The sequence below is a fragment of the Erpetoichthys calabaricus genome, chromosome 2, assembly GCF_900747795.2.
Source record: "Erpetoichthys calabaricus chromosome 2, fErpCal1.3, whole genome shotgun sequence".
NCBI classification, from domain to species: domain Eukaryota; kingdom Metazoa; phylum Chordata; class Cladistia; order Polypteriformes; family Polypteridae; genus Erpetoichthys; species Erpetoichthys calabaricus.
The window spans coordinates 205,420,070-205,445,242 of NC_041395.2; the positions used below are offsets into that span (position 1 = coordinate 205,420,070).

Below are 25,173 nucleotides of genomic sequence, written 5' to 3' on the forward strand. Positions count from 1 at the left end.
ATATCTTCGTTATACATGTTTAATTATGCCATCCATTCAGAGTTGCGCCCATCCCTGAACGAGTCGCCACCACATCGCAGGATCAATACAAGCAAAACATACACTAGCAAATACAAAAACAAGTACAACTTGGCTTGCAGTATTATCCAGTAGTATAGAAACAGTATTTACACATCTGACCTTTTAAAACTAAAGCATCTCCAGGCGACAGACGTAACTGCTTTTTTTCGGCTCTCTGTCCATTTTCACCGCACAGCATACCTATGCTACCGCCCACTATCTGGTGTTATAGCAGTGAAAAAGAGCCCTAGTGCAACAAATCTGTGTTTAGCGGTGTAGCAGTGAAAAAGGTCCCCACTAGAACAGTTTCCCGCTGCGCCATGTCCCGAACGTTTTACAGGCAATTTAAACCGGTGTTGTGGTATAAGAAAAATCCATATCATAAAAAAAATAAAAACCGTTTTTTGGTTTGAACCGGTATACCGCCCAGCACTACCCTGAACCAATTTTTAAGTCGATTTTTCCCTCCCACTGCCACCTTCTTTCAATGACAAGTTTCCCCACACCATCCCTACAGCATCAACCGCTCCTATGACATCAACTGAAGTGGCCACTGGTGAGTCTAAACTCTGACCATCAGTGTGGACTGTCCGTAACGGAAGACCAAATAAGGAGACAGCTGCGGAAGCTACACACAGGAAAAAGCTACGGGACCAGATGGAGACAGTCCTTGGGTTCTTAAGCCTTGTGCTGACCAGCTTTGTGGTATCCTCTGTCAAGTGTTCAGTCTGTCCCTAAGGCTCAGAAAGTACCATCCATCTATCCATCCATTTTCCAACCCGCTGAATCCGAACATAGGGTCACGGGGATCTGCTGGAGCCAACACAGGGCACAAGGCAGGAGCCAATCCCGGGCAGGGTGCCAACCCACCGCAGTCAGAAAGTACCACTGCTATGGAAAATTTTCTGCATTGTTCCTGTTTCAAAGAAGGCAGGCACCTCTTCATCTAATGACTACAGATCACTTATGTCTCAAATCATGAAGACCTTTGAGAGACTGGTCCTGAACTATATAAGTCCTCTAGTGGCAGACCACCTGGACCCACTGCAGTTTGCTTATTGGACAAAGATTAGAGTGGAGAATGCAATTGCCTATCTGCTCCACAAGGGTGATTCTCACCTGGGGAAAGCTCCAGTGCCTTTAATTACATCCAGCCATTCCTGTTAAGGTGTAAGGTCAGAGGTTTGCAGGTGGATGAGCCTATGGTGTCCTGGATAATGGACTATGTTTTGGGCAGACCACAGTTTGTGAGACTCAAGGACTGTGTTTCTAATATGGATGAAAGGAACAGTCCTGTCTCCTTTTGTTATAAATGTGTACACCTCAGACTATAACTATAACACCAGGTTATGTCACTTGCAGAAATTCTCAGATGATTCTGAGTTATTGGGTGTATTGATAAGGGGGATTTGACTTTTAGATTTTTGTGGAGAACTTTATTTCTTCGTGCAAAGGGAATTGTCTTCATCTTAACATCAGAAAAACCAAGGAACTAGTTATTGACTTTCACCACACCAAAGAGCTGAGTGAAGGAAAGGAATCTTACAAAGCTAAGGCTGTCCACCTTGCATAGCAAGCAATATTTGCTTCCTTTTGGGAGATGGGCTTCATCCCAACACACTGAAAAAGAGGATTTGTCCCTATTTGGAAAGTGAAGTGTGATTGGCTGGTTTGTAGCAACTACAGGTGGGATAACACTGCTCTTGGTCCTGGATAAGGTCCTTGCTAGGGTCATCCTTCAGTAGGTTCTGTGATCATTTGCTCACCTACTAGCGACCGCAGCAATCTAGTTTTACACCTAAGACTTCCATGGACTGCATCCTGGCACTGAGGAGCGCAAACATGCATATTGGCAGAGTTTCTTTGCAGCTTTTGTCGATTTTTGTGACATGTCAGCTCAGTTGATTGAGCTGCCTTGTGTAATATCCTGAGACTTGGCAGGATCCCTCCAGAGTTTCTGGATATCATGGCCGGCCTGTGCACTAGTGCTATGAGTGCTATGCAGAGTGGAGGCAGAAGCTCTGCGTTTTTCCCCTTTGATTCTGGTGTTCGTCAGGAGTGTGTTCTTACTCTGTTCAATGCTTGCATGGACTCAATAGATATCGGGCAGGGTCGTGGGGTCCATTGGCTTTGGGGCATCTGTTGGTGAAGAAAGATTCACTGATCTTGACTTTGCTGACGATGCTATCATCCTCATGGAGTTAATGCAGGTTCTGATCGGGGCTCTCGGTAGACTGAGTGAGGAGTTTTGAGTGTCTGGGCTTGTGAGTGTCCTGGATAAAAACCAAGATCCAGGCTTTTAATGACCTCAGCAGTGTGACTGTCGGTGGAGAGAATGTCTACCTTGTTGAAAGGTTTGCTTACCTTGGCAGTGACATTCATGTCTCTGGTGACTCTTCCTATGAAGTCCGTAGATGGATTGGAAGAATATGGAGGGTCATGAGGTTGCTGGAAAGGGGTGTGTGGTGCTCCTGATATCTTTGCAAAAGGATGAAGCTCCAAGTCTTTAGAGTCTAGGGGCCACATGTATACAGGTAAATGGTGTGTATACATAAAAATGTTGTGTATGCCCGTTTCCAAGCTCACTTTGAGATATATAAAAACTAAACTTGCTGTAAAGCCATGCACATTTTCACGGTAGCCCCTCACCTTGTGTACACGCGTTTCTGCTTGGTTTTGCAAACTGGGGGCACCCAGCGTCAAAGCAGTGTTGCTGTTTCTTTGTGGTCGCTCTTTCTTCAGATTCATATCAGTGATGCAGGATTTATCATCCATCCATCCATCCATCCTCTTCCGCTTATCCGAGGTCGGGTCGCGGGGGCAACAGCTTGAGCAGAGATGCCCAGACTTCCCTCTCCCCGGCCACTTCTTCTAGCTCTTCCGGGAGAATCCCGAGGCGTTCCCAGGCCAGCCGGGAGACATAGTCCCTCCAGCGTGTCCTGGTTCTTCCCCGGGGCTTCCTCCCGGTTAGACGTGCCCGGAACACTTCACCAGGGAGGCGTCCAGGAGGCATCCTGATCAGATGCCCGAGCCACCTCATCTGACTCCTCTCGATGCGGAGGAGCAGCGGCTCTACTCTGAGCCCTTCCCGGATGACTGAGCTTCTCACCCTATCTTTGAGAGAGCCCAGACACCCTGTGGAGAAAACTCATTTCAGCCGCTTGTATTCGCGATCTCGTTCTTTCGGTCACTACCCATAGCTCATGACCATAGGTGGGGGTAGGAACATAGATCGACTGGTAAATTGAGAGCTTTGCCTTATGGCTCAGCTCCTTTTTCACCACGACAGACCGATGCAGAGCCCGCATCACTGCGGACGCCGCACCGATCCGCCTGTCGATCTCACGCTCCATTCTTCCCTCACTCGTGAACAAGACCCCGAGATACTTGAACTCCTCCACTTGGGGCAGGATCTCGCTCCCAACCCTGAGAGGGCACTCCACCCTTTTCCGGCTGAGGACCATGGTCTCGGATTTGGAGGTGCTGATTCCCATCCCAGCCGCTTCACACTCAGCTGTGAACCGATCCAGAGAGAGCTGAAGATCACGGTCTGATGATGCAAACAGGACAACATCATCTGCAAAAAGCAGTGACCCAATCCTGAGTCCACCAAGCCGGACCCCCTCAACACCCTGGCTGCGCTAGAAATTCTGTCCATAAAAGTTATGAACAGATCGGTGACAAAGGGCAGCCCTGGCGGAGTCCAACTCTCACTGGAAACGGGTTCGACTTACTGCCGGCAATTCGGACCAAGCTCTGACACCGATCGTACAGGGACCGAACAGCCCTTATCTGGGGGTCTGGTACCCCATACTCTCGGAGCAATCCCCCCCCCCCCCCCCCCCCAGGATTCCCCGAGGGACACGGTCGAACGCCTTTTCCAAGTCCACAAAGTACATGTAGACTGGTTGGGTGAACTCCCATGCACCCTCCAGGACCCTGCTAAGGGTGTAGAGCTGGTCCACTGTTTCTGCGACCAGGACGAAAACCACACTGTTCCTCCTGAATCCGAGGTTCGACTATCCGACGGACCCCTCCTCTCCAGAACCCCCGAATAGACTTTTCCAGGGAGGCTGAGGAGTGTGATTCCTCTGTAGTTGGAACACACCCTCCGGTCCCCCTTCTTAAAGAGGGGGACCACCACCCCGGTCTGCCAATCCAGAGGCACTGTCCCTGATGTCCATGCGATGTTGCACAGAGACGTGTCAACCAAGACAGCCCTAAAACATCCAGAGCCTTGAGGAACTCCGGGCGTATCTCATCCACCCCCGGGGCCCTGCCACCAGGGAGTTTTTTGACCACCTCGGTGACCTCAGTCCCAGAGATGGGGGACCCCACCTCCGAGTCCCCAGGCTCTGCATCCTCATTGAAAGGCATGTTAATGGGATTGAGGAGGTCTTCGAAGTACTCCCCCCACCGACCCACAACGTCCCGAGTCAAGGTCAGCAGCGCACCATCCCCACCATACACAGTGTTGACACTGCACTGCTTCCCCCTCCTGAGATGCCGGACGGTGGACCAGAATCTCCTCGAAGCCGTCCGAAAGTCGTTCTCCATGGCTTCCCCAAACTCCTCCCATGCCCGAGTTTTTGCCTCAGCAACCACCGAAGCCGCATTCCGCTTGGCCTGCCGGTACCTATTAGCTGCCTCCAGAGTTCCACAGGACAAAAGGGACCGGTAGGACTCCTTCTTCAGCTTGACAGCATCCCTCACCGCCGGTGTCCACCAACGGGTTCGGGGATTGCCGCCACGACAGGCACCGACTACCTTACGGCCACAACTCCGGTCAGCCGCCTCAACAATGGAGGCACGGAACATTGCCCATTCGGACTCAATGTCCCCCACCTCCCTCGGGACATGGTCGAAGTTCTGCCGGAGGTGGGAGTTGAAGCTACTTCTGACAGGGGGCTCTGCCAGACATTCCCAGCAGACCCTCGCAACACGTTTGGGCCTACCAGGCCTGACCGGCATCCTCCCCCACCTTCGGAGCCAACTCACCACCAGGTGGTGATCAGTTGACAGCTCCGCCCCTCTCTTCACCCGAGTGTCCAAGACATGTGGCCGCAAGTCCGACGACACGACCACAAACTCGATCATCGAACTGAGGCCTAGGGTGTCCTGGTGCCAAGTGCACATATGAACACCCCTATGCTTGAACATGGTGTTTGTTATGGACAATCCGTGTCGAGCACAGAAGTCCAATAACAAAACACCACTCGGGTTCAGATCGGGGAGGCCAATCCTCCCAATCACACCCTTCCAGGTCTCACTGTCATTGCCCACGTGAGCATTGAAGTCTCCCAGCAGAACAAGGGAGTCCCCAGAAGGTATGCCCTCCAGCACCCCCTCCAGGGACTCCAAAAAGGGTGGATACTCCGAATTGCTGTTCGGTACATATGCACAAACAACAGTTAGGACCCATCCCCCCACCTGAAGGCGGAGGGAGGCTACCCTCTCGTCCACCGGGGTAAACCCCAATGTATAGGCTTCAAGTCGGGGGGCAATAAGTATGCCCACACCCGCTCTGCGCCTCTCACCGGGGACAACTCCAGAGTGGTAGAGAGTCCAGCCCCTCTCAAGGAGATTGGTTCCAGAGTCCAAGCTGTGCGTCGAGGTGAGCCCGACTATATCTAGCCGGAACCTCTCAACCTCGCACACTAGCTCAGGCTCCTTCCCCTTCAGAGAGGTGACATTCCACGTCCCAAGAGCTTCTGTAGCCGAGGATCGGACCGCCAAGGTCCCCGCCTTCGGCCACTACCCAACTCTGCACTGCACCCGACCTCCTTGGCCCCTGCCATAGGTGGTGAGCCCATGGGAAGGGGGACCCACATTGCCTCTTCGGGCTGTGCCCGGCCGAGCCCCATGGGTGTAAGCCTGACCACCAGGTGCTCGCCATCGAGCCCCACCTCCAGGCCTGGCTCCAGAGGGGTCCCCGGTGACCCGCGTCTGGGCGAGGGAAAACGCTGTCCAAATTTTGTATTCATCATGGAAGTTTTGTTGATCCGCACTTTGTGTCATCCCTCACCTAGGACCACTTTGCCCTGGGTGGCCCTACCAGAGGCATAAAGCCCTGGACAACAGAGCTCCTAGGATCATTGGGACACGCAAACCCCTCCACCACGATAAGGTGGTGGTTCGAGGAGGGGAGGATTTATCAAATATATCTAAATGAATTGCATATACCTTAGAAATTCAAGGCACTTGAGTGTAATCATTTTGTAACAATATACACTTAATGGTGCACAGAATGGCCCAACTATCCCAAATACCATAGCTGCTTTAGTGTTGTTACTCTCAGTGCACCAATCAGAATATTTTAACCTATTGTGTGTGTGTGTGTGTGTGTGTGTGTGTGTGTGTGTGTGTATGTAATCACTGCTGTACAGCAGCTGATCAGATAAGGTGTACAGCAGGTTGTGTCGATAGCATAGAGGACATTTACAGCACACACTGCCTCAGGAAAACCACCAGCATCTGCATGGATTCCACTCAATCATGCACATAGTCAATTTGAACTTCTCCTCATCCCAGCAAATGCTTCAGAGCTTTTCCTGCACGGACCTTGAGGCTCAGAAACAGTTTCATCCCAAGAGCTATAAACATACTCAAATCAGTCCACCAAGTGCTCCTGGAAGAGCACATGCTTTATAGCATTTCATCATTAAAATGATATCAAGTATGCATCTTAGTATTCTAAAATGCTCAGAGAGCTGTAATATCATGAATGTAATGTATTCTGTGTTGCAATCACTGCCTGCACGCTCTTGTCTGCGTAAGAGAAGCATGAAGTGATTCACACTCATAGAACACATGATTTTCAGTCATGTTAGCAATGGGATTACTTGACCATACTTTTTTCATGTTGTTTTGGAGTTAGAGCATATCCTTTGCAGTATTGGGTTCATGAACTGTAGTTCTTTTCAGAATATCATGTGTGTTGTGATAATGCATCAATTTTCATGACTCATTCCAAGGACAATACGGATAAAGTTGGGAATTAGTAAGATTTTCCCATTTACTTTCTCTTTTTAACAGTCATCATACCAACAGGCACACTTACTATAATGCATTATGATTAACCTTACCTATGTTAATACGAGTCTTTGGCCATTTTGATTTAAATGCTTAAAACAATGGGGCATCTCTAATATTGGGAAATAAATATTCTAGGGGAGCCTTATAGCTTAACAAAATATGTCTTCATACTAATTTTATTAATTGTAATTATAAGGCAGCCCATATTTTGTACCCCCATAATATAAGCATTACTGTGGTTTTTGGAGGAAGGACCATTTAGAAACTTTATGTGAAAAGGAATATTTTGAAATGATCTCTAAACTGAACTTCAAAAGGGGCTTAAATATAGTGCTATGGTTGTATTTTTTTCTCTTGACATTAAGGTAAAGAGTGAGCTTGTCTATAGGTGATATGAATTCTGGAAGTGCTCATCATTCAGATGGGTACTGCCTGAAAGTGAGAAAATTTGAGCTAGAATACGGCTATGGGTAGCCTGCAAAACTAAATGTCAAGGTGAATCAAAATACAGCTTATTTCCATTTGATTCAGCAGTTTTGGCATGTACATATTTTAGCATGGTAGACAATGTGTATTAAAATCTTGTGTGCAACCAGAAATTACTATACTCTTCAGAATAAGAATGAGGTCATTGCTGTATGTGGTATTAGTATCTTTATGCAGTTGTACATTGTTATTATAAGTCTGCTGCCCTATGGTATGTGATATCTTGTGATTATGTCTGTTCAAACAATAATTCATTTTTCTTTTCTCCATGTCAAAAAGATTTTTATGTGTATCTGTGTCTCACAATGGGGCAATAGTTATTTTGGAATTAGGTTTTGGGATTTAACACAAGCAGTAAAGTCCTGGCAATGGAAGTTGACTGTAAAGTACAAGTCCTCATCCTGCCTTTGTAATACACTGAACGATCCCAAGGTGTGCGTACACCCCTCCAAATTATTTAGTTCAGTTGTTTCAGCTCTGCTTTGTGTTTTTGGGTGCATATAATTAAGCATCTCACCCATGCAATCTCTATTAACAAATATTAGCAGTAGATTGGGTAGTAGTGAAGAGCTCAGTGACGGTAAATATGTCACTGTTGTAGCATGTGACATTTTTGCTCTGTAAAATCTGCTTCAGTCAACTGTAAGTGCTACTATTGTGAAGTGGAAGTGTCTGGGAGCAAGCCATGAAGTGATAGACCACACAAATTCACTGAGTAGGGCCCTTGAGTGCTAAAGTCTATAGCACATCAAAATTCCCTATCCTCTGTTGTACTAACTCAAACTACTTCTGGATGCAAAATCAGCATAAGATCTGTACATCAGGATATTCTTGATAGGGGATTCAATTGCTGACTGACCCAAGATCTCTATGCACAATACCAAGTGTTGGCTGGAGTGGTGTAAAGCATGCTGTCATTGGACTCTGGATCAGTGAAAACATGTTCTCTGGAGTGATGAATCACACTTCACTATTGTGCAGTCTGATACATGAATCTGGGTTTTGCGGATACCTGGAGAATGTTACCTTCCTGACTAACTGGTGCCTTCTATAAAGTTTGGATGAGGGATAATAGTTTGGGGCTATTTTCCAGGGTTTGGGCTAGGTCCCTTGGTTCCAGTGAACAGTACTGTAAATGCTCCAGTATACAAATGCATTTTAGACAATTTTGTGCTTCCAGCTTTGTGGCAACAGTTTGGGCAAGGCCTTTTTCTGTTTCAGTATGACTGTGCGCAAACCAAGGTGCATAAGGACATGGTTTGACGGGTTTGGTGTGGTTGAACATGAGTAGCCTGCAGAGAGCCCAGACCTCAACCCTGTTGAACACCTTTTGGACAGAATTAGAATGTCGATTGTGAGCCAGCTTTTCTCTTCCAGCATTAGTACCTGACCTCATAAATGGTCTTTTGGTCGAATGGTCACAAATTCCCCCAGACGCACTCAAGTCTATGGAAAGTCTTCCAAAAGGCATGGAGTTTATCACTTTTAATGTGGTGCCAACTCCATATTAATGCCCATGGTTTTGGAATGAGATGCTTATACTGTATAGGTGTGATGGTCAGGTGTCCACAAATGTTTGGGCATATAGTGTAACATACTGTACTTAACAGGTAAAGTAGGGTTCTTTAGGAGTAGTGTTCATGGTGAACCTCTAGACTATAAATTTACCATAAGCAATTTTGGAAGTGTGTTAATAATTGGATTTTTTTGACAAAAAATGCAAAATAACTCTCTTTCATGTTCTTTTTGTGTATAATTGTCTTTCATTCTTTTTCTTTTTTCTTCTTCATTTCCAGGGCACATTACGGATAAATCCTAAAAAGTTCCAGGAGGCATTCATCAATTCTCCTGTAAGTAAAGAAATTTGGCAAACACTTTTATGTTATATCATTATTTTTGTTGTAATATTTTGCTGATTTAAAGTAGACTGTTATCATATAGTTGCTAGGGTTACAGTTTTTAGTGAGTGATTTGGAGCTACCATGTGGATCACGATGTAGCTTTCATAGAAGCATGAGAAAGTCTAATGAAGATAACAGACCATTTGGTCCGTCAGATCTTGTCAATTTACTGCACGCTAAGTGGTTCTATGACAGCACTGAACTGAGATTTGATGGATCCCAGTGCGTCATCTCTCAGTGAAGCTGTCACATCATGCTGCTGCAAGCCTTTAACTGGGACCTAAGCAATTTCACGGCCTTGTAAAACGTGACATAGACCATAAATTGTTGTTTTCTTTCGGAAAAATGGACTACTGTTTTTTTTTTATGACTACTTTTACATAGAAAATTCCATTGAAGACATATATGCATTATCACCTTGTGCATGTGTCTTCATTGATTTTTATAACCTTTTTTGAAATTGAAGTTCTCTAATCACTCTTAAGAAGGTTATTCTTAGATAATGTTGCTGAAACTTCCAAGTGACCAGGTTCTTTAAAAAACAAATGAACTGATTCCCGTCTAATACCAAAAAATATAAACTATGTGCAGGTGAGTAAAAAGTTCGTCAGTACATCCTGCCTTAAAATGGGATAAGGCAAGGATCTGTTTGATCTTGTTATCTATATAGTAGCATGTTTACAGGCATGAGTGGGCAATAAATGGGCAAATATCGAGGAATAAATATAAACAGAAAAAACAGTAGAAAGAACAAGTGTTGGTTTCTAAATTTAGTCTTGGATATATGAATATGGCTTTATACAGTGAACCCTCGTTTATCATGGTTAATCCATTCCAGACTCTACCATGATAAATGAATTTTCGCGAAGTAGGATTCTTTATAAATCGAATATTTTCGCAGTTAGAGTATAGAAAACCTGTTCACGACCTTCTAAATACGTTTTTTAACATTATTAGAGCCCTCTAGACAATGAAATAACACCCTTTAGTCACCATTACACTCGTTTACCCAATATATTAGTCAAAATAAGAGAAAATAAGACATATTAGACGTTACAAATATCATATTATTACTAGGCTCACCCTCCTTTTAAGGCGACCGACTTTTATCCTCAATTTGTGTGCGCTCCATGTGTACATCAGGCATGTAAGTGTCGGGAATGAGAACATCAAAGTGCCCATTCATAACATCTCCCGAAAACCTACGTTTTTTTTATCCCCTCGAGTGCCTGTCCAAAGTTGTACAACGTCAGCCCAAATCTGTACCGCTAAAGACGGAGTTTCATGCACTAAATAAGCTATAGATGAGAATAAGCAAGCACCATGTCCCCTGATATTTACTACGCGGTGAGGCATTTGTACTCCATCAACATTAATTATTTCCAGAGACATAATTTTGTCTATTTTTCCAGCGCATCGTGCACAAAAGCAAGGGAACGATGGGAACACCAGAACTCTGCTCACATCGCGTCGCTTCATACCGTAAGCCGCAAGTAGTAAGTCTGTGATAAGCGGAATACCGCTACGCTTTGCACTCACGGGACGGAAGGATAATCCCGACCGCTTTTATATAGTAGATTATTGTACTGTACATTTAATTACACACACACACACACACACACACACACACACACACACACACACACACACACACACAGTTCTTACACACAACCACTAACCTATGAAGGCACAACCTCAGTAGGAGAGTCTTCAGGTGGTGCAGTATCTTCAGCAGGTGCGTCGTTGTCTTCTTCCGCTGAAGGTGTACTAGGAGTAGGTAGTGGGTGTCTCGGTCTGCGGCTGAAGAACACCTTGATAGGCAGTTGCTGGCGCTGTGTTTTCATATGCGTGAGGAGGCTTTTGTAGGGTATTGCCATCTTTGATCATATCCAAGAGTTTCACCTTCTCCTGGATAGTAAGCATCTTCCTCCGGCGCTTAGTTTTATTGTCAGAAGGCTTAGAAAAAGCAGCACGTTTAGGAGCCATCGTGGGGCTTAGATAAAAGTTCTCAGAAAGCGCATGCGTAGTGACGTAAGCATGTATGAGAAAAAATCGTGATAGAGTGAAGCCGTGAAAGTCGAAGCGTGATATAGCGAGGGATCACTGTAGTTCCTGGTTGCTAATTTAATCATAGAATTACTGCTTTAGGTAAATAGTCAATTTATAAATTGTGGCCAAGCCGTCAGTCTTCCTATGTGTAAAAACCATTTTATATTCACTTTTTGCTAAATGAGTTGCTTCTGAATCTGGCTTCCTGTTATTGTATACATTAAGTTGCTTTTCTTGTTTGGCCCCCTGCCTGTTCATGATTTTTCTAAACGTTTAATTTAAAAAAAAAAAAAATTGTGAATAAGGTTACCTTTTTAGCGCCATTATATTGTGACTGGCAAATATATAATTCTTCAGTATGTTTCCAATGAGAACTGGCACCTCAGACTAAGATTATTGATTTATTATGGAAAATAGTGTCTGCTTGCAAGAAACTGTGAATGGAGCAGCCACCTTAAGTTGAGTTTATCTAGCTCAAGTTAGTCTAATTCATGATTCTGTTATGGAGAAGATTGTGGCAGACCAGTGTAGCTGCTTCAGTACTTATGGCATAGTAGTAATTGTGGTGATGCAAGAGCCAAGTCTCTAGTGCTATTTAATAGCCTATCCACATTTCCATTTTTACCTGTGATCATGAGGACCCTATAAAATAAAGATCCAAAGAGATTGCAAATACTTTTCAAAATATGGATTAAAGTGGTCTGCCTTTTGCTTGAAATAAATGTAATGTATTCTAATATAATGGTTAATGGCAAGTTTGAAAAAACAGATTAAAACATTAAAGTTCAATTTGTATAGTAGTATTAGATACAATATATAAATCACAAGTACCTTTACTGAAAGGTGCAAAGTAAAATCATGAATGGAAATATAGTTTAAAATATTTTATTCACTACAGTGGTGTGAAAAACTATTTGCCCCCTTCCTGATTTCTTATTCTTTTGCATGTTTGTCACACAAAATGTTTCTGATCATCAAACACATTTAACCATTAGTCAAATATAACACAAGTAAACACAAAATGCAGTTTTTAAATGATGGTTTTTATTATTTAGGGAGAAATAAAATCCAAACCTACATGGCCCTGTGTGAAAAAGTAATTGCCCCCTTGTTAAAAAATAACCTAACTGTGGTGTATCACACCTGAGTTCAATTTCCGTAGCCACCCCCAGGCCTGATTACTGCCACACCTGTTTCAATCAAGAAATCACTTAAATAGGAGCTGCCTGACACAGAGAAGTAGACCAAAAGCACCTCAAAAGCTAGACATCATGCCAAGATCCAAAGAAATTCAGGAACAAATGAGAACAGAAGTAATTGAGATCTATCAGTCTGGTAAAGGTTATAAAGCCATTTCTAAAGCTTTGGGACTCCAGCGAACCACAGTGAGAGCCATTATCCACAAATGGCAAAAACATGGAACAGTGGTGAACCTTCCCAGGAGTGGCCGGCCGACCAAAATTACCCCAAGAGTGCAGAGATGACTCATCCGAGAGGTCACAAAAGACCCCAGGACAACGTCTAAAGAACTGCAGGCCTCACTTGCCTCAATTAAGGTCAGTGTTCACGACTCCACCATAAGAAAGAGACTGGGCAAAAACGGCCTGCATGGCAGATTTCCAAGACGCAAACCACTGTTAAGCAAAAAGAACATTAGGACTCGTCTCAATTTTGCTAAGAAACATCTCAATGATTGCCAAGACTTTTGGGAAAATACCTTGTGGACTGATGAGACAAAAGTTGAACTTTTTGGAAGGCAAATGTCCCGTTACATCTGGCGTAAAAGGAACACAGCATTTCAGAAAAAGAACATCATACCAACAGTAAAATATGGTGGTGGGTAGTGTGATGGTCTGGGGTTGTTTTGCTGCTTCAGGACCTGGAAGGCTTGCTGTGATAGATGGAACCATGAATTCTACTGTCTACCAAAAAATCCTGAAGGAGAATGTCCGGCCATCTGTTCGTCAACTCAAGCTGAAGCGATCTTGGGTGCTGCAACAGGACAATGACCCAAAACACACCAGCAAATCCACCTCTGAATGGCTGAAGAAAAACAAAATGAAGACTTTGGAGTGGCCTAGTCAAAGTCCTGACCTGAATCCAATTGAGATGCTATGGCATGACCTTAAAAAGGCGGTTCATGCTAGAAAACCCTCAAATAAAGCTGAATTACAACAATTTTGCAAAGATGAGTGGGCCAAAATTCCTCCAGAGCGCTGTAAAAGACTCATTGCAAGTTATCGCAAACGCTTGATTGCAGTTATTGCTGCTAAGGGTGGCCCAACCAGTTATTAGGTTCAGGGGGCAATTACTTTTTCACACAGGGCCATGTAGGTTTGGATTTTTTTTCTCCCTAAATAATAAAAACCATCATTTAAAAACTGCATTTTGTGTTTACTTGTGTTATATTTGACTAATGGTTAAATGTGTTTGATGATCAGAAACATTTTGTGTGACAAACATGCAAAAGAATAAGAAATCAGGAAGGGGGGCAAATAGTTTTTCACACCACTGTACTTGAATAATAATAATAGAAACGTTTGTATATTTTTTACAGTAATATTTCCTCCATTATTTTTCTCATGAAATTATTCTTGGGTAATTTGTGTGTTTTTGGAGCCTGACTTAAAGGTGCTTTTGTTTTTGGTGAACTGAATTACTCTTGGCGATAATTTTAAGAAACATGGATTACAGAAGGGTATGTAGGTCTTGGCTTGCAGTGGTCTTGACTTATGGTAATCCACAGACATGAAAATAGTGCCTGGACGACATTGACATTTTAGACTGATAACAATAGTGATATGTGGGCATTAAATTTGTTCAATAACTGATACTTGTACCAATATCACTGGTTTGTGTTAAGTATTAATTTTCCTAGGAAAAAAATGAATGAAAGAAACACATTAAGTGTATGGTGTTTTTCATTTAAACATAATTTAACATTCAAGCAAGGTTAATTTCTTACCTAGACAAATATGTATTTTTGCAGTAAGTGAAGCTTTCTTTGTGCTGTGTGCAACTAGCCCATTTCCAGGTTGATGAAGTAGACCCTTTGACCTTTCAGTGTACTAGGCATAACCTACCTTTTACTTTTTGTGTTTGAATGTGCAGCCTGAACTTTTTAGTTCTACCTTGGGGCTTGAAGGGTAGAGTCCTTTTAAATTACCTATTTTTTTTTTGTATGATGAAGCTTAAATGGTGTGTGAACTTGTATATTGCTGTTTCAGGTAGTAGTCATCATTATAATGAAGCATGTCAATTACTTATGTATGTTATTATTTAAAACTTTGTGTATTAAACAGATATTAGAAATTTATTAATTTTCCTGGGAGGACAAAATTGTAATCTGAACTTCCAATTTTTAATTCCGAACTACAAAGACTTGCAAAAGCCTAACAAATTACCAGATATTTTGGATATTTGGTCCATGCAGTTTTATTCCTAATCAAAAACAATTTGATAAAAGCAAAAGACCCAGTTCTTCATGTATGATCTTAACTTGATTGTCACTTTTAAATTCTGCTGCTTATATCAACCAGACTGCGGTAAGCACCGTCTAATACACACACACACACACACGCACACACACTTTTGAGCAACATTGGAAAATTTGCCAGTGATACTATATAAAGCAAGCAAGAGAATCTAGAACATTTAGTTGTAAAGCAACTAGGGCAGTGATGGCAAGAAAGGCATCAGAATATCTTTATTGTCATTGTAACTAATACAACAAAATTAGGTGCAGTCCCTGCGGTGTCAAAATATAAATAAATATAATTACAAAAGGATTGAAAAGGATAAGAAGAAATGAGGTAGAACACAAACATTTAACATAAGACCATATTGCACATGAAACGCTATTGCACAAGATGTCATCTATTACACTGTAGTCAACAAGTTGCATTGGAGGTGATTAGGTGGCATTCAGTGCCCTAATAGCAACAGGTTAGAAACTGCTATACATTCTATTAGTCTTTGTTTCTATGCTTCTATATCTTTTGCCTGATGGCAACAGTTGGAACATGTCATGAGCGGGGTGTGAGGAGTCTTTTAGGATTTTTTCTGCTTTCCGGAGGCAGTAAGAGCTGTGCAGTTCATCCAGAGAGGGTAAAGAACAGCTGATAATCTGCTGGGCAGTCTTTACTATCCGCTGAAGTGTTTTTCACTGCACTGTTGTGCAGCTGGAAAACCACACGTAGAGGCAGTAGCACAGGATACTCTCAATAGAGCAACGTTAGAAGGGCACCAGCAGTTTTTGGGGATGTTATTTTTCCTGAGGACTTTCAGGAAATAAAGTCTCTGCTGAGCCTTCTTTGCCAGCTGTGCTGTGTTCACACCCCAGGACAGGTCTTCCATGATGTGGACTCCCAGGAAGCGGACGTCTGACACCCTTTCCACACAGTCCCCTCTGATGTAGAGTGGTTTGATGTCCGTCTTCTTTTTCCTGAAGTCCACAACGAGCTCCTTGGTCTTTAATTGTGTTTTGGAGCAGGTTGTTGTCAGTGCACTATGCTGTCAGCTGGTTCACTTCATCCCTGTAGGCGAACTCATTCTCCCCAGAGATGAGCCCCACCACAGTGGTGTCGTCTACAAATTTGAAAATGGTGTTGCTGTGGTGAGTGGGGGCGCAGTCATGTGTGTACAGCATGAAGAGCAGGGGGCTCAGCACACAGCCCTGGGGAGAGCCGATGCTGATGGCCGAGGTAGATGCGGTCTGTCAGGAAGTCTTTAATCCATATACAGGTGGAATGTAGGAGTCCCAGGGCTAGCATCTTGTACACCAATCTGTGAGGGAGAATGATGCTAAAAGCCTAGCTAAAATCAATAAAGAGGACATGTGCGTAGCTCGTCAGGTGCTCCAGATGGGACAGGGTAGCATGGATAGCAGCAGCAACAGTGTCCTCAATAGACCTGTTAGCCCTGTAAGAAAATTGGTGTGCATCAAAGGTGGGAGGGATGAAGGACATGATATGACTCCGGACCAGTCTCTCAAAACACTTCATCAACACCGGGGTGAGCGCTACTAGCGATAGACATTCAGGCAGGTTGTGGGTGATTTTTTTGGTAAGAGGAGTAAGATGGAGGATTTCAGACAGGGTGGAACTGAGGCCTGGGACAGTGACAGGTTAAAGATCTTTGTAAAGACCCCAGCCAGCTGCTCTGCACAGCTCCTCAGTGCACATCCAGGGATACTGTCAGGACCTGCTGCCTTCCTAGGATTGACAGCCTGGAGCAAGCTGTTCACCAAAATATAAATAAGGTAATATTTTATGGACTAGAAATAAAAAAGATGAAAGGACAAGACAAACCATTTCACTACTGCTTCAATACGGGGTAAAAGTAAGAGGAATCATAAGTACCATTATGTGAAAAAAAAAAGAAAAGTAACTTTTCAATTACTGGAAGAACTTTTTCAGTGGATTAAATATGGAGAAATTTCTACAATATAGCATTGATTTAATGACAGCACAACAGAGAATGTACTGTGCTGTCCTTTGTTAAGCAAAAAATAATTTTAGGTTTGAAAATGTGAGAAAGCATTAACAGTAGACTGTTTACTATACTGTTCAGCCAGCAACATCTAATAAATGCTGATGCAGTGCTGAGTCATCTCATGAAATGTATAACTTGGAAACAAAAATGTACACTGATGCAGCAGGTTGCTTTCAAATGACGGGGCTTGCTAGCACTGAGAAAATGCCTTAAAATATGCATCAATTTGATGGTTAAATATGAAAACTCGTGTGTTTCAACTATTCCCCCGTTTCAAATTTTCAAGTGGTCAGCCTCCTGTTTCCAAAGGTTAGTGTCCATTTCATAATATTTAGGAGGTTGTGAAAATGCTCCTTACTGTTAAAGCACTGAAGAATGTGAACATACGTATTCAGGCCAAAACCTCATGTTTAATAACACAAATACCTGATTAATAATTTAAGCATGACAAATTTTGATGCAGCTTTTTCCATGGATCACTGGCTGTGATCATCTTAAGGTGAATGACACTGTAAAGCAAGGTTATTATAGTTTTGCCTTTTTATGTTTTTATTTCTATATTTTTTCGCCCTTACTTAGAAATTCAGTTTAGTTTTAGTTTTCCTTTGTGTATTTTTAGTTTTAATTTAGTTTTTATTTCTCAGACATTTCTATTTTATTTTAATATCTATTAGTTTCAGTTTTAGTTTTAGTAATTATGGCATGGAGCTCCTACAGAGTTTAGTTTTGTGTTATAATCAGACAGAACAGATTTGGATATGAGTTTAATGTTAGTGGAAGCTTACTACACTACATGGTTTACTGTCTATGCTTGTTTTTATCAGACTAAAAATGTCAAAATGTCCCCAGCACAAAACATACTCACTCCAAAACAATGTGTTTAAAATGAATGCCTTCAATATTTCATTCAAAACTCTCCCATACTGGGCTTTATTATTTTCTACCAGCCATATTGATCTCTGATTCCATCTCTGGCACATACAATTTATAGACAGAATTTTGCCACCTGCAGGCCAGAAAAGATATCAAAAATCAGAAAACAGATTCTACTGTATTCTGACAGGTGTGATCATGAAAATCATGGGGGCTTAGGAAGAACAGGACTCTTAGACTTGAATCGGTGTGCAGATCCCACCTAGCTGTATTGTGGGAAACAAAGAAAAACAAGCATGTAGAGTGAAGGAGTGGTGAGACTTGAATAGCCAATGTACAAGAATGGTAAACCCTTAACGAGCAAAGCAAGAGTAGGTAAAAGGTGTATGGACGGGCACAAAACCACTGAAACAGCATCTGAGATTAAGAACAATATATACATTATCTAAACCTGTTTATCCAGAGTAGGATCGCAGGAAACCTGGAGCCTATCCAAGCAGGTTTGGATGTAAGGCAGAAAAAAATCCCTGGTATACAATATGTATGATATGGCTGATGTTAAGAACAAAAAGAATATGATAGTTGAAATATCTATTTTGAGAGACAGAGACAGAGAGAGAGAGAGAGAGAGAGGGAAAGAAACATTGAAAAAAGGGGGACAAATCTCTCTATTATAAAAAAAAAAAAAAAAAAAATTTGGAAGGGAGACAAGACGCAGCAAGCCAGCAAATGATCCAACTGCTACCCCTTAGCATGCGTTCAGCTAAATTCACAGCGGTAGAGACGCGAAGTGGCAAAAGGACAGCTGCTGTACAGGCTTTTAAATGATCGATGCACAGCACGACCAGCAGAATACGTAGCTCGCCAGCAGCAGCAAGCCACCAGATGATCCAACCGCTTCTCCTTAGCGTGCGTTCAGCCGCCCCCACCTTCACAACGCGAGCAGTGTTATACGTCCTGTGAGAAAGAGATTTAACCATGCCCAAGGCCGGAAATAAAGGACAAGTACAGTATTGTTTTTACAAAAGTTTTAAAGTAAAAGTGAAAAAAATGCACATGTAACAATTCCCATGAAAATAACAATCTCTTTAAATTGTATATCCGGTAAACCAAACCCTGGGGTGGGCGAGCGAAGCGAGTAGGGGGCAGAGCCCCCTAGTATTTTGAAATACAGTAATACCTTGAGATATGAGTTTAATTCGTTCCGTGACCGAGCTCGTAAGTCAAAATGCTTGTATCTCAAATCAGTTTTCCCCATTGAAATTAATTGAAATGAGATTAATTTGTGCCAGCCCCCAAAAAACCACCCCAATTTTTTGTTAAATGTTTTCAACATAAGAAAAATGTATTTATAATGAACAAATATTGTATACAAACAAAATAAAACCTAATACATAAAAGAGAATCTAAAGAAATAAACAGATGTTGGTGAAGCTGATTTTTGTATTGTAATGTGTTTTTTTTTTTTCTTTCACTTCACTTTTGCTTAACTTAATTTTCTTCTTCACTAGTTTTTCTCTTTTTGCCCCACTTTCATCACTTTCATTCTCAAGGCGTTTCAATAGAAACCTGTCCAAGGAGCTTTGTTTAGTCCTCCCCTTTAGAATGTTTCTGAAATGAGTTATACAAGTGTCATTAAATAGCACCGCTGCACGATCAGTTGCAACTGGTGTTTCTTTTCAATAAAGTCATGTGTTAGGCAAGTGTCATTAAATAGCGCCGCTGCATGAACAGTTGTAACTGGTGTTTCTTATCAATAAAGTCAAGTGTTAGGCAAGTGTCATTAAATAGCGCCGCTGCACGATCAATTGCAACTGGTGTTTCTTATCAATAAAGTCAAGTGTTAGGCAAGTGTCATTAAATAGCGCCACTGCACGATCAGTTGCTACTGGTGTTTCTTATCAATAAAGTCAATTGTTAGGCAAGTGTCATTAAATAGCACCGCTGCACGATCAGTTGCAACTGGTGTTTCTTTTCAATAAAGTCAAGTGTTAGACAAGTGCCATTAAATAAAAGCGCTGCTGCACGAACAGTTGTAACTTTTTCAGGGTGTTTCTTTTCTTTAAAGTTAAAAACTTTTTCCCACATTGCAAACACTTCCTTTATCTCACTTTAAGAGACAACCTCCTCCACAATACTGATCTCCTGCAGAACCTCCATATGTTGTGATCCTTGTGATTCAAGTATCTTGGGGTCTTATTCACGAGTGAGAGAAGAATGGAGCGTGAGATCGACAGGCGGATCGGTGCGGCATCTGCGGTAATGCGGGCTCTGCATCGATCTGTCGTAGTGAAAAAGGAGCTGAGCCACAAGTCGAAGCTCTTAATTTACCAGTCTATCTATGTTCCTACCCTCACCTATGGTCATGAGCTATGGGTAGTAACCGAAAGAACGAGATCGCAAATACAAGGCGGCTGAAATGAGTTTCCTCCGCAGGGTGTCTGGGCTTTCCCTTAAAGATAGGGTGAGAAGCTCAGTCATCCGGGAGGGGCTCAGAGTAGAGCCGCTGCTCCTCCGCATCGAGAGGAGTCAGATGAGGTGGCTCGGGCATCTAATCAGGATGCCTCCTGGACTCCTCCCTGGTGAGGTGTTCCGGGCACGTCTAACCGGGAGGAGGCCCCGGGGAAGACCCAGGACATGCTGGAGGGACTATGTCTCTCGGCTGACCTGGGAACGCCTTGGGATTCTCCCGGAAGAGCTAGAAGAAGTGGCCGGGGAGAGGGAAGTCTGGGCATCTCTGCTCAAGCTGCTGCCCCCGCGACCCGACCTCGGATAAGCGGAAGAGGATGGATGGATGGATGGATGGCAACTCAGGAATTTTACAAAGTTTTTATCGCTTTGTTGTTAAACGATGTTTTTAAAGCAAAGTGATTGGTCAGTAACAATATGCTGATCTTGTATGATGACCTAGTCAGTCTCTTGATCAGTGTCGTTTTTATTTTCAAAAACTGGGAGTGGTCTCCCCTAGACTTTCTCGTATACTCAGCTATGGGGGTGGATATTTGAGGAGTAAACCACAAGACAATGATTATATTTTTATATTATGTACATTAAAGAACCATCAACAACAAATCAAATCCAATTAATAATACATTGGACGATTATTATAAAAGTAAAGTTGAATAAATCGGACTCTGCAGCTGCATGAATAATAATAAAAAAAAAAAAATCGAGTATGTGTTCAGGTAACATACCATTTCCAGGTGATGGATTTGGCCCAAAAGTTAATACAGATCTACAATTTTGGGGTAACAAACACATGCTGAATTTTATTCATCTCGTTGTGTTTTTTAGTTATACTTTTTATACACACACACACACACACACACACACACACACACACACAAATAATTCCAAAAAAACTGTATTTTTGGATTCCGGGAGGTCTAGAACGTCAAGATTCATCCAAATGTCGAGGTCGAATTTTTTTCCATGATTACTATACTTTGTATACCAGAAAGTAAAAATGATTTCTCCTTGTGCAAAGTGGCAGGTGAATTACTGTCAACAAAAAGCAGTCACCTGAGAAATAAACTGAAAACGTTACTCACTCATAATTTTTATGTCCATATGGTAAAGGTTTTGGTGACCAGCACATTTCTGATTTCAGCCGTTTGAATTACTTCTTGATATACAACAAGTGCAAAGAAAAGTGGCGTGTAATTCGCTTTCTATTTCACATGCTTTACGTGCCCGCATTCAGCTCGCTGTGTCACCGCAAATCCTGTATGAACACCCGCACTCCTTCACCAGCTGCCGTTCACTGGATGAATATATGCAGGTGGCTTGTGGTGGATGACTTTCTGTTTTAGCGTTAAATTACAAGGGTTAAAGACTAAATGGCAAGAATATTCATTCAAAAATGAAAACTAAAAATATTTTTAATTATAATTTTATTTCAGTTAGTCTTTCCAGCTACTTTAATAGTTTAGTTTAGTTTTAGTTTTTCAGTTTGGTTTTGTTATTTTGTTTCAGTTTATGAAAATGTTTTTTTGTAATAATAGTATCAGTTTTTTTTTTTTTTCGTTAACTGTAATAATCTTGCTGTAAAGGACATGTTCCACCTTGGAATAACCTTGAAAATCATAATGATGATTGGTTTAACAGAGAAAGTAATTGGTGGGGTCTAAATTAGTTAAGAAAGCATTTGAAAATATTAATGGTCTATCTGAAATATTTTTGTGTACATTGGATAAAGACCACACATTAACGTGACATAATCTTTTAAAATGTGTCTATTTACTGAAATATTCTCTCCCAATATGCTGATTATGTTTATATTATGGTAGAATAGTGCTTATGTACTCATTTTCAACAAATCATTACACTGACAGTGGTGTGGTGCCTTGGTTTGCAAGCATAATCATTCCAGAAACGTGCTTGTAATCCAAAGCACTCATATATCAAAGAAAATTTCCTCATAAGAAATAATAGAAACTTGGATGATTCATTCCACAACCCAAAAATATTCATATTAAAATGATTAATACAAAATATAAAGTAAAAATACATAAAATAAATTAACCTGCACTTTACCTTTGAAAAGAATCGTGGCTAGTGTGAGGGAGACCAGAGAGAGGAGAGGAGGAAGAGGGTTATTGTGTCGGACGACTTTCACTATAACTGAATCACTGCTATCTGTTGGCTTACTGAAATCTTTTTCTTTTTTTACAACTTTAACAAGGAGCCTATCCAAGGACAGTTGCTTTTGCCTCCTTGCCTCCTTTTCTACAAATTTTTTTTGTTGCATTACAGTTACTAAAGAACATTCACTACATTTGGACACAAAATAAAAAAATGCTTTAAGCACACACACACACAGTCACAATGCTATACTAAACAGTATACGCTCGTACGGATGTTTACTATACGAATGAGGCACGCCAACTGAGACCAAGCATGGGAGACGATTACCCACAATCCTGCAGTGAGAGAGAAGAACCAGTTGTGATCACTTGACACTGCAGACAAAGTGTATACGTACCACTCGTATTGCAAGAAATTGCTCGTTTATCAAGGTAAAATTTATTAAAATTTTTCCTTGTCTTGCAAAACACTTACAGACCAAGTTACTCGCAATCCAAGGTTTTACTGTACAAATAAACATTGCTGTGAAAAGAATCAAGTACAGTAAATGTCCACCCTGTATATAAAGGTGGGCTTCAAGATTTGCAACCTTTTTTTTTTTTTTTTTTTTTTTACAGATTTCCTTTTAATTTTAAGGGATTGAAAATGCCTAGCCCACTACCAAACACACTACATTTCCATAGAATTTAAAAAGTGCTACAGAGATCCCAATGTTAAATGTGGGTCTGCAAATTGCTCTTTTTCAGTGCTTGTCATATGGATGAGTTAAATGAATCCAAGAAACTCTTTCTAATATTGTCATTTGGTGGTTGTACCAAATAGACTGCCATTAGGTGGTTGTTGATAGATCTTTATTTTGTGTATGTTTTTTTTTTCCATTTATCATCATCACTGGACTCCTAATGTTATTAATTGATTGAATTAATTAATCTATGTGCACCCCACGATTTTGTGTAGTCACATATAATCACAAAAATTGTGGTTAAAGAAAAACATATATTTTTTTTACTTTTTAGTACATTTTTAACTAAAGTAAATAAAAATTTTTTATTTAATTTTTTTTAATGTATTTTATTTTTTACTTTTTAGTTTTTGAGTATTTTGCAAATGATTTTTCTTTAATCATTTTTCATGAACAGGAAGCCTCTTTAAAACTATTACAAAATATATCTTTACAGAATTATTTGAATACTAAAATTGATTATATTTTGGTCTCTATTTTTCTGTTCCGGGTCTTATGGATTTAGCGCTCGTTTGCTGCGGGGGGGGGGGGGGGGAAATATTGACGACAGAATTGTAAACTTACGCCAGTAGTTCCTCACCATTATCATCAAGGTTACTCCTTCTCAAGAGTAAACAAGTAAAGTCGGTACACATTTACCCACTCCGCTCACTGGAAGAGGCAAGTGGGGGCAATCCATTGCATCTCTCACTTGTATGCTCCTATATTTTACTATATTCTATCTGTGTCATTGTTGTGTGTGTGTGTGTGTGTGTGTGTGTGTGTGAATTGGAATCGCATAACTATTGATTATGGCGAAATTTGTTACATAATTGCATTGGTTTTGACGGATTATTGTCATCGATACTGAACACGTATGCAAAATTTGAAGAAATTTGTTTTGCCAAAAGTGAGTTTAAAATCAGTTGCAAGATTTGACCCAGACAAACATAAACAGACAGAGGAGTCAATTTAAATAAAATAATTTAATAAACCTACATTAAGTAAACATAGGTGTAAATATTTGATAATTCATGTTGGTGATACAAACATCTCTGGGTGGAGCAATAAACAGCAGTAGGGGCTAAAAAATATTATAATTTTTTTTTTTTTTTTGATCGGACAGTTTCTGGCAGCTTTTATGATATTTTTATATTGTGCTTTACTGTTTACTTCTACATAAATTTAAAATTCAAGTGTACTGCTGTTTTCTCATGCAAACATTTAAACAAAGAAAAGATGGGGATAAATATGTCTTAGCTAACTTCCGCAGCACAACAGCAATTTACATTTGTTCTGTTTTTAACAATTGCAGTTTTAATAGTTCAGGCAAGAATTATTAAAAATAACATGAAAGTAAATGTTTGTCAGTTTTGAGATCAGACAAAGGCTGATTTACTGGAGTGACATAAAAATGCAAAACGGTTTATAGACTATGCATTTTCTGTGCTGTACAATAAACATGAAACTTGCACGATGCACATGAAGCAAACCAAAAACTGAGCAGAAGAAATGAAAGATTGAAATAAAATATTTGTGAGCTTAATATAAGCTTCCCAAAAGTAATGCAGAGGGTGAGAGGAAAGACAAAGTGAAATGTTGCTATTCTAAAGTGACATCAAAGTACCTGCCCTGTTAAGTGGTGATGTCCAATTATGTGTTCACTGTGGCAAGCACTAGTACTTCTTTTACTGTTTTGATATATTATGTGTACTCTGTGCTAAATATAAACAAACTGCTTCACACTATCAAGTATGAGCATTATATTTAAACTATATTGACATCATTTGGTACTCATCTCAGAACAGCTGATTTTTCAGCCAGTTTTCCAGTTACATTTTTCTTCTTTCTAAATTCAAATAATTCCTTGTTTGATTAATTGTAATAACTAATATAAAACTAAGGCTTCCGCCTTTGTTCAGCTTCTTGAAAGCAGTTTAGTATTTTCATATTTAACATTAAGATAAT

The 25,173-nt window shown here is 41.2% G+C and overlaps 1 protein-coding gene across 4 annotated transcripts in view; it reads left to right on the forward strand.

Annotated features, from left to right (window-relative positions):
• Positions 1 to 25,173, forward strand: part of dis3l2 (DIS3 like 3'-5' exoribonuclease 2) — a 612,176-nt gene that overhangs the window by 34,346 nt on the left and 552,657 nt on the right. For all 4 annotated transcript variants that reach the window (XM_051922221.1, XM_051922220.1, XM_051922222.1 and 1 more), the window contains exon 4: positions 9,378 to 9,431. In XM_051922221.1, coding sequence (XP_051778181.1) covers positions 9,378 to 9,431 — 54 coding nt within the window. The remainder of the gene's footprint in view (positions 1 to 9,377; positions 9,432 to 25,173) is intronic.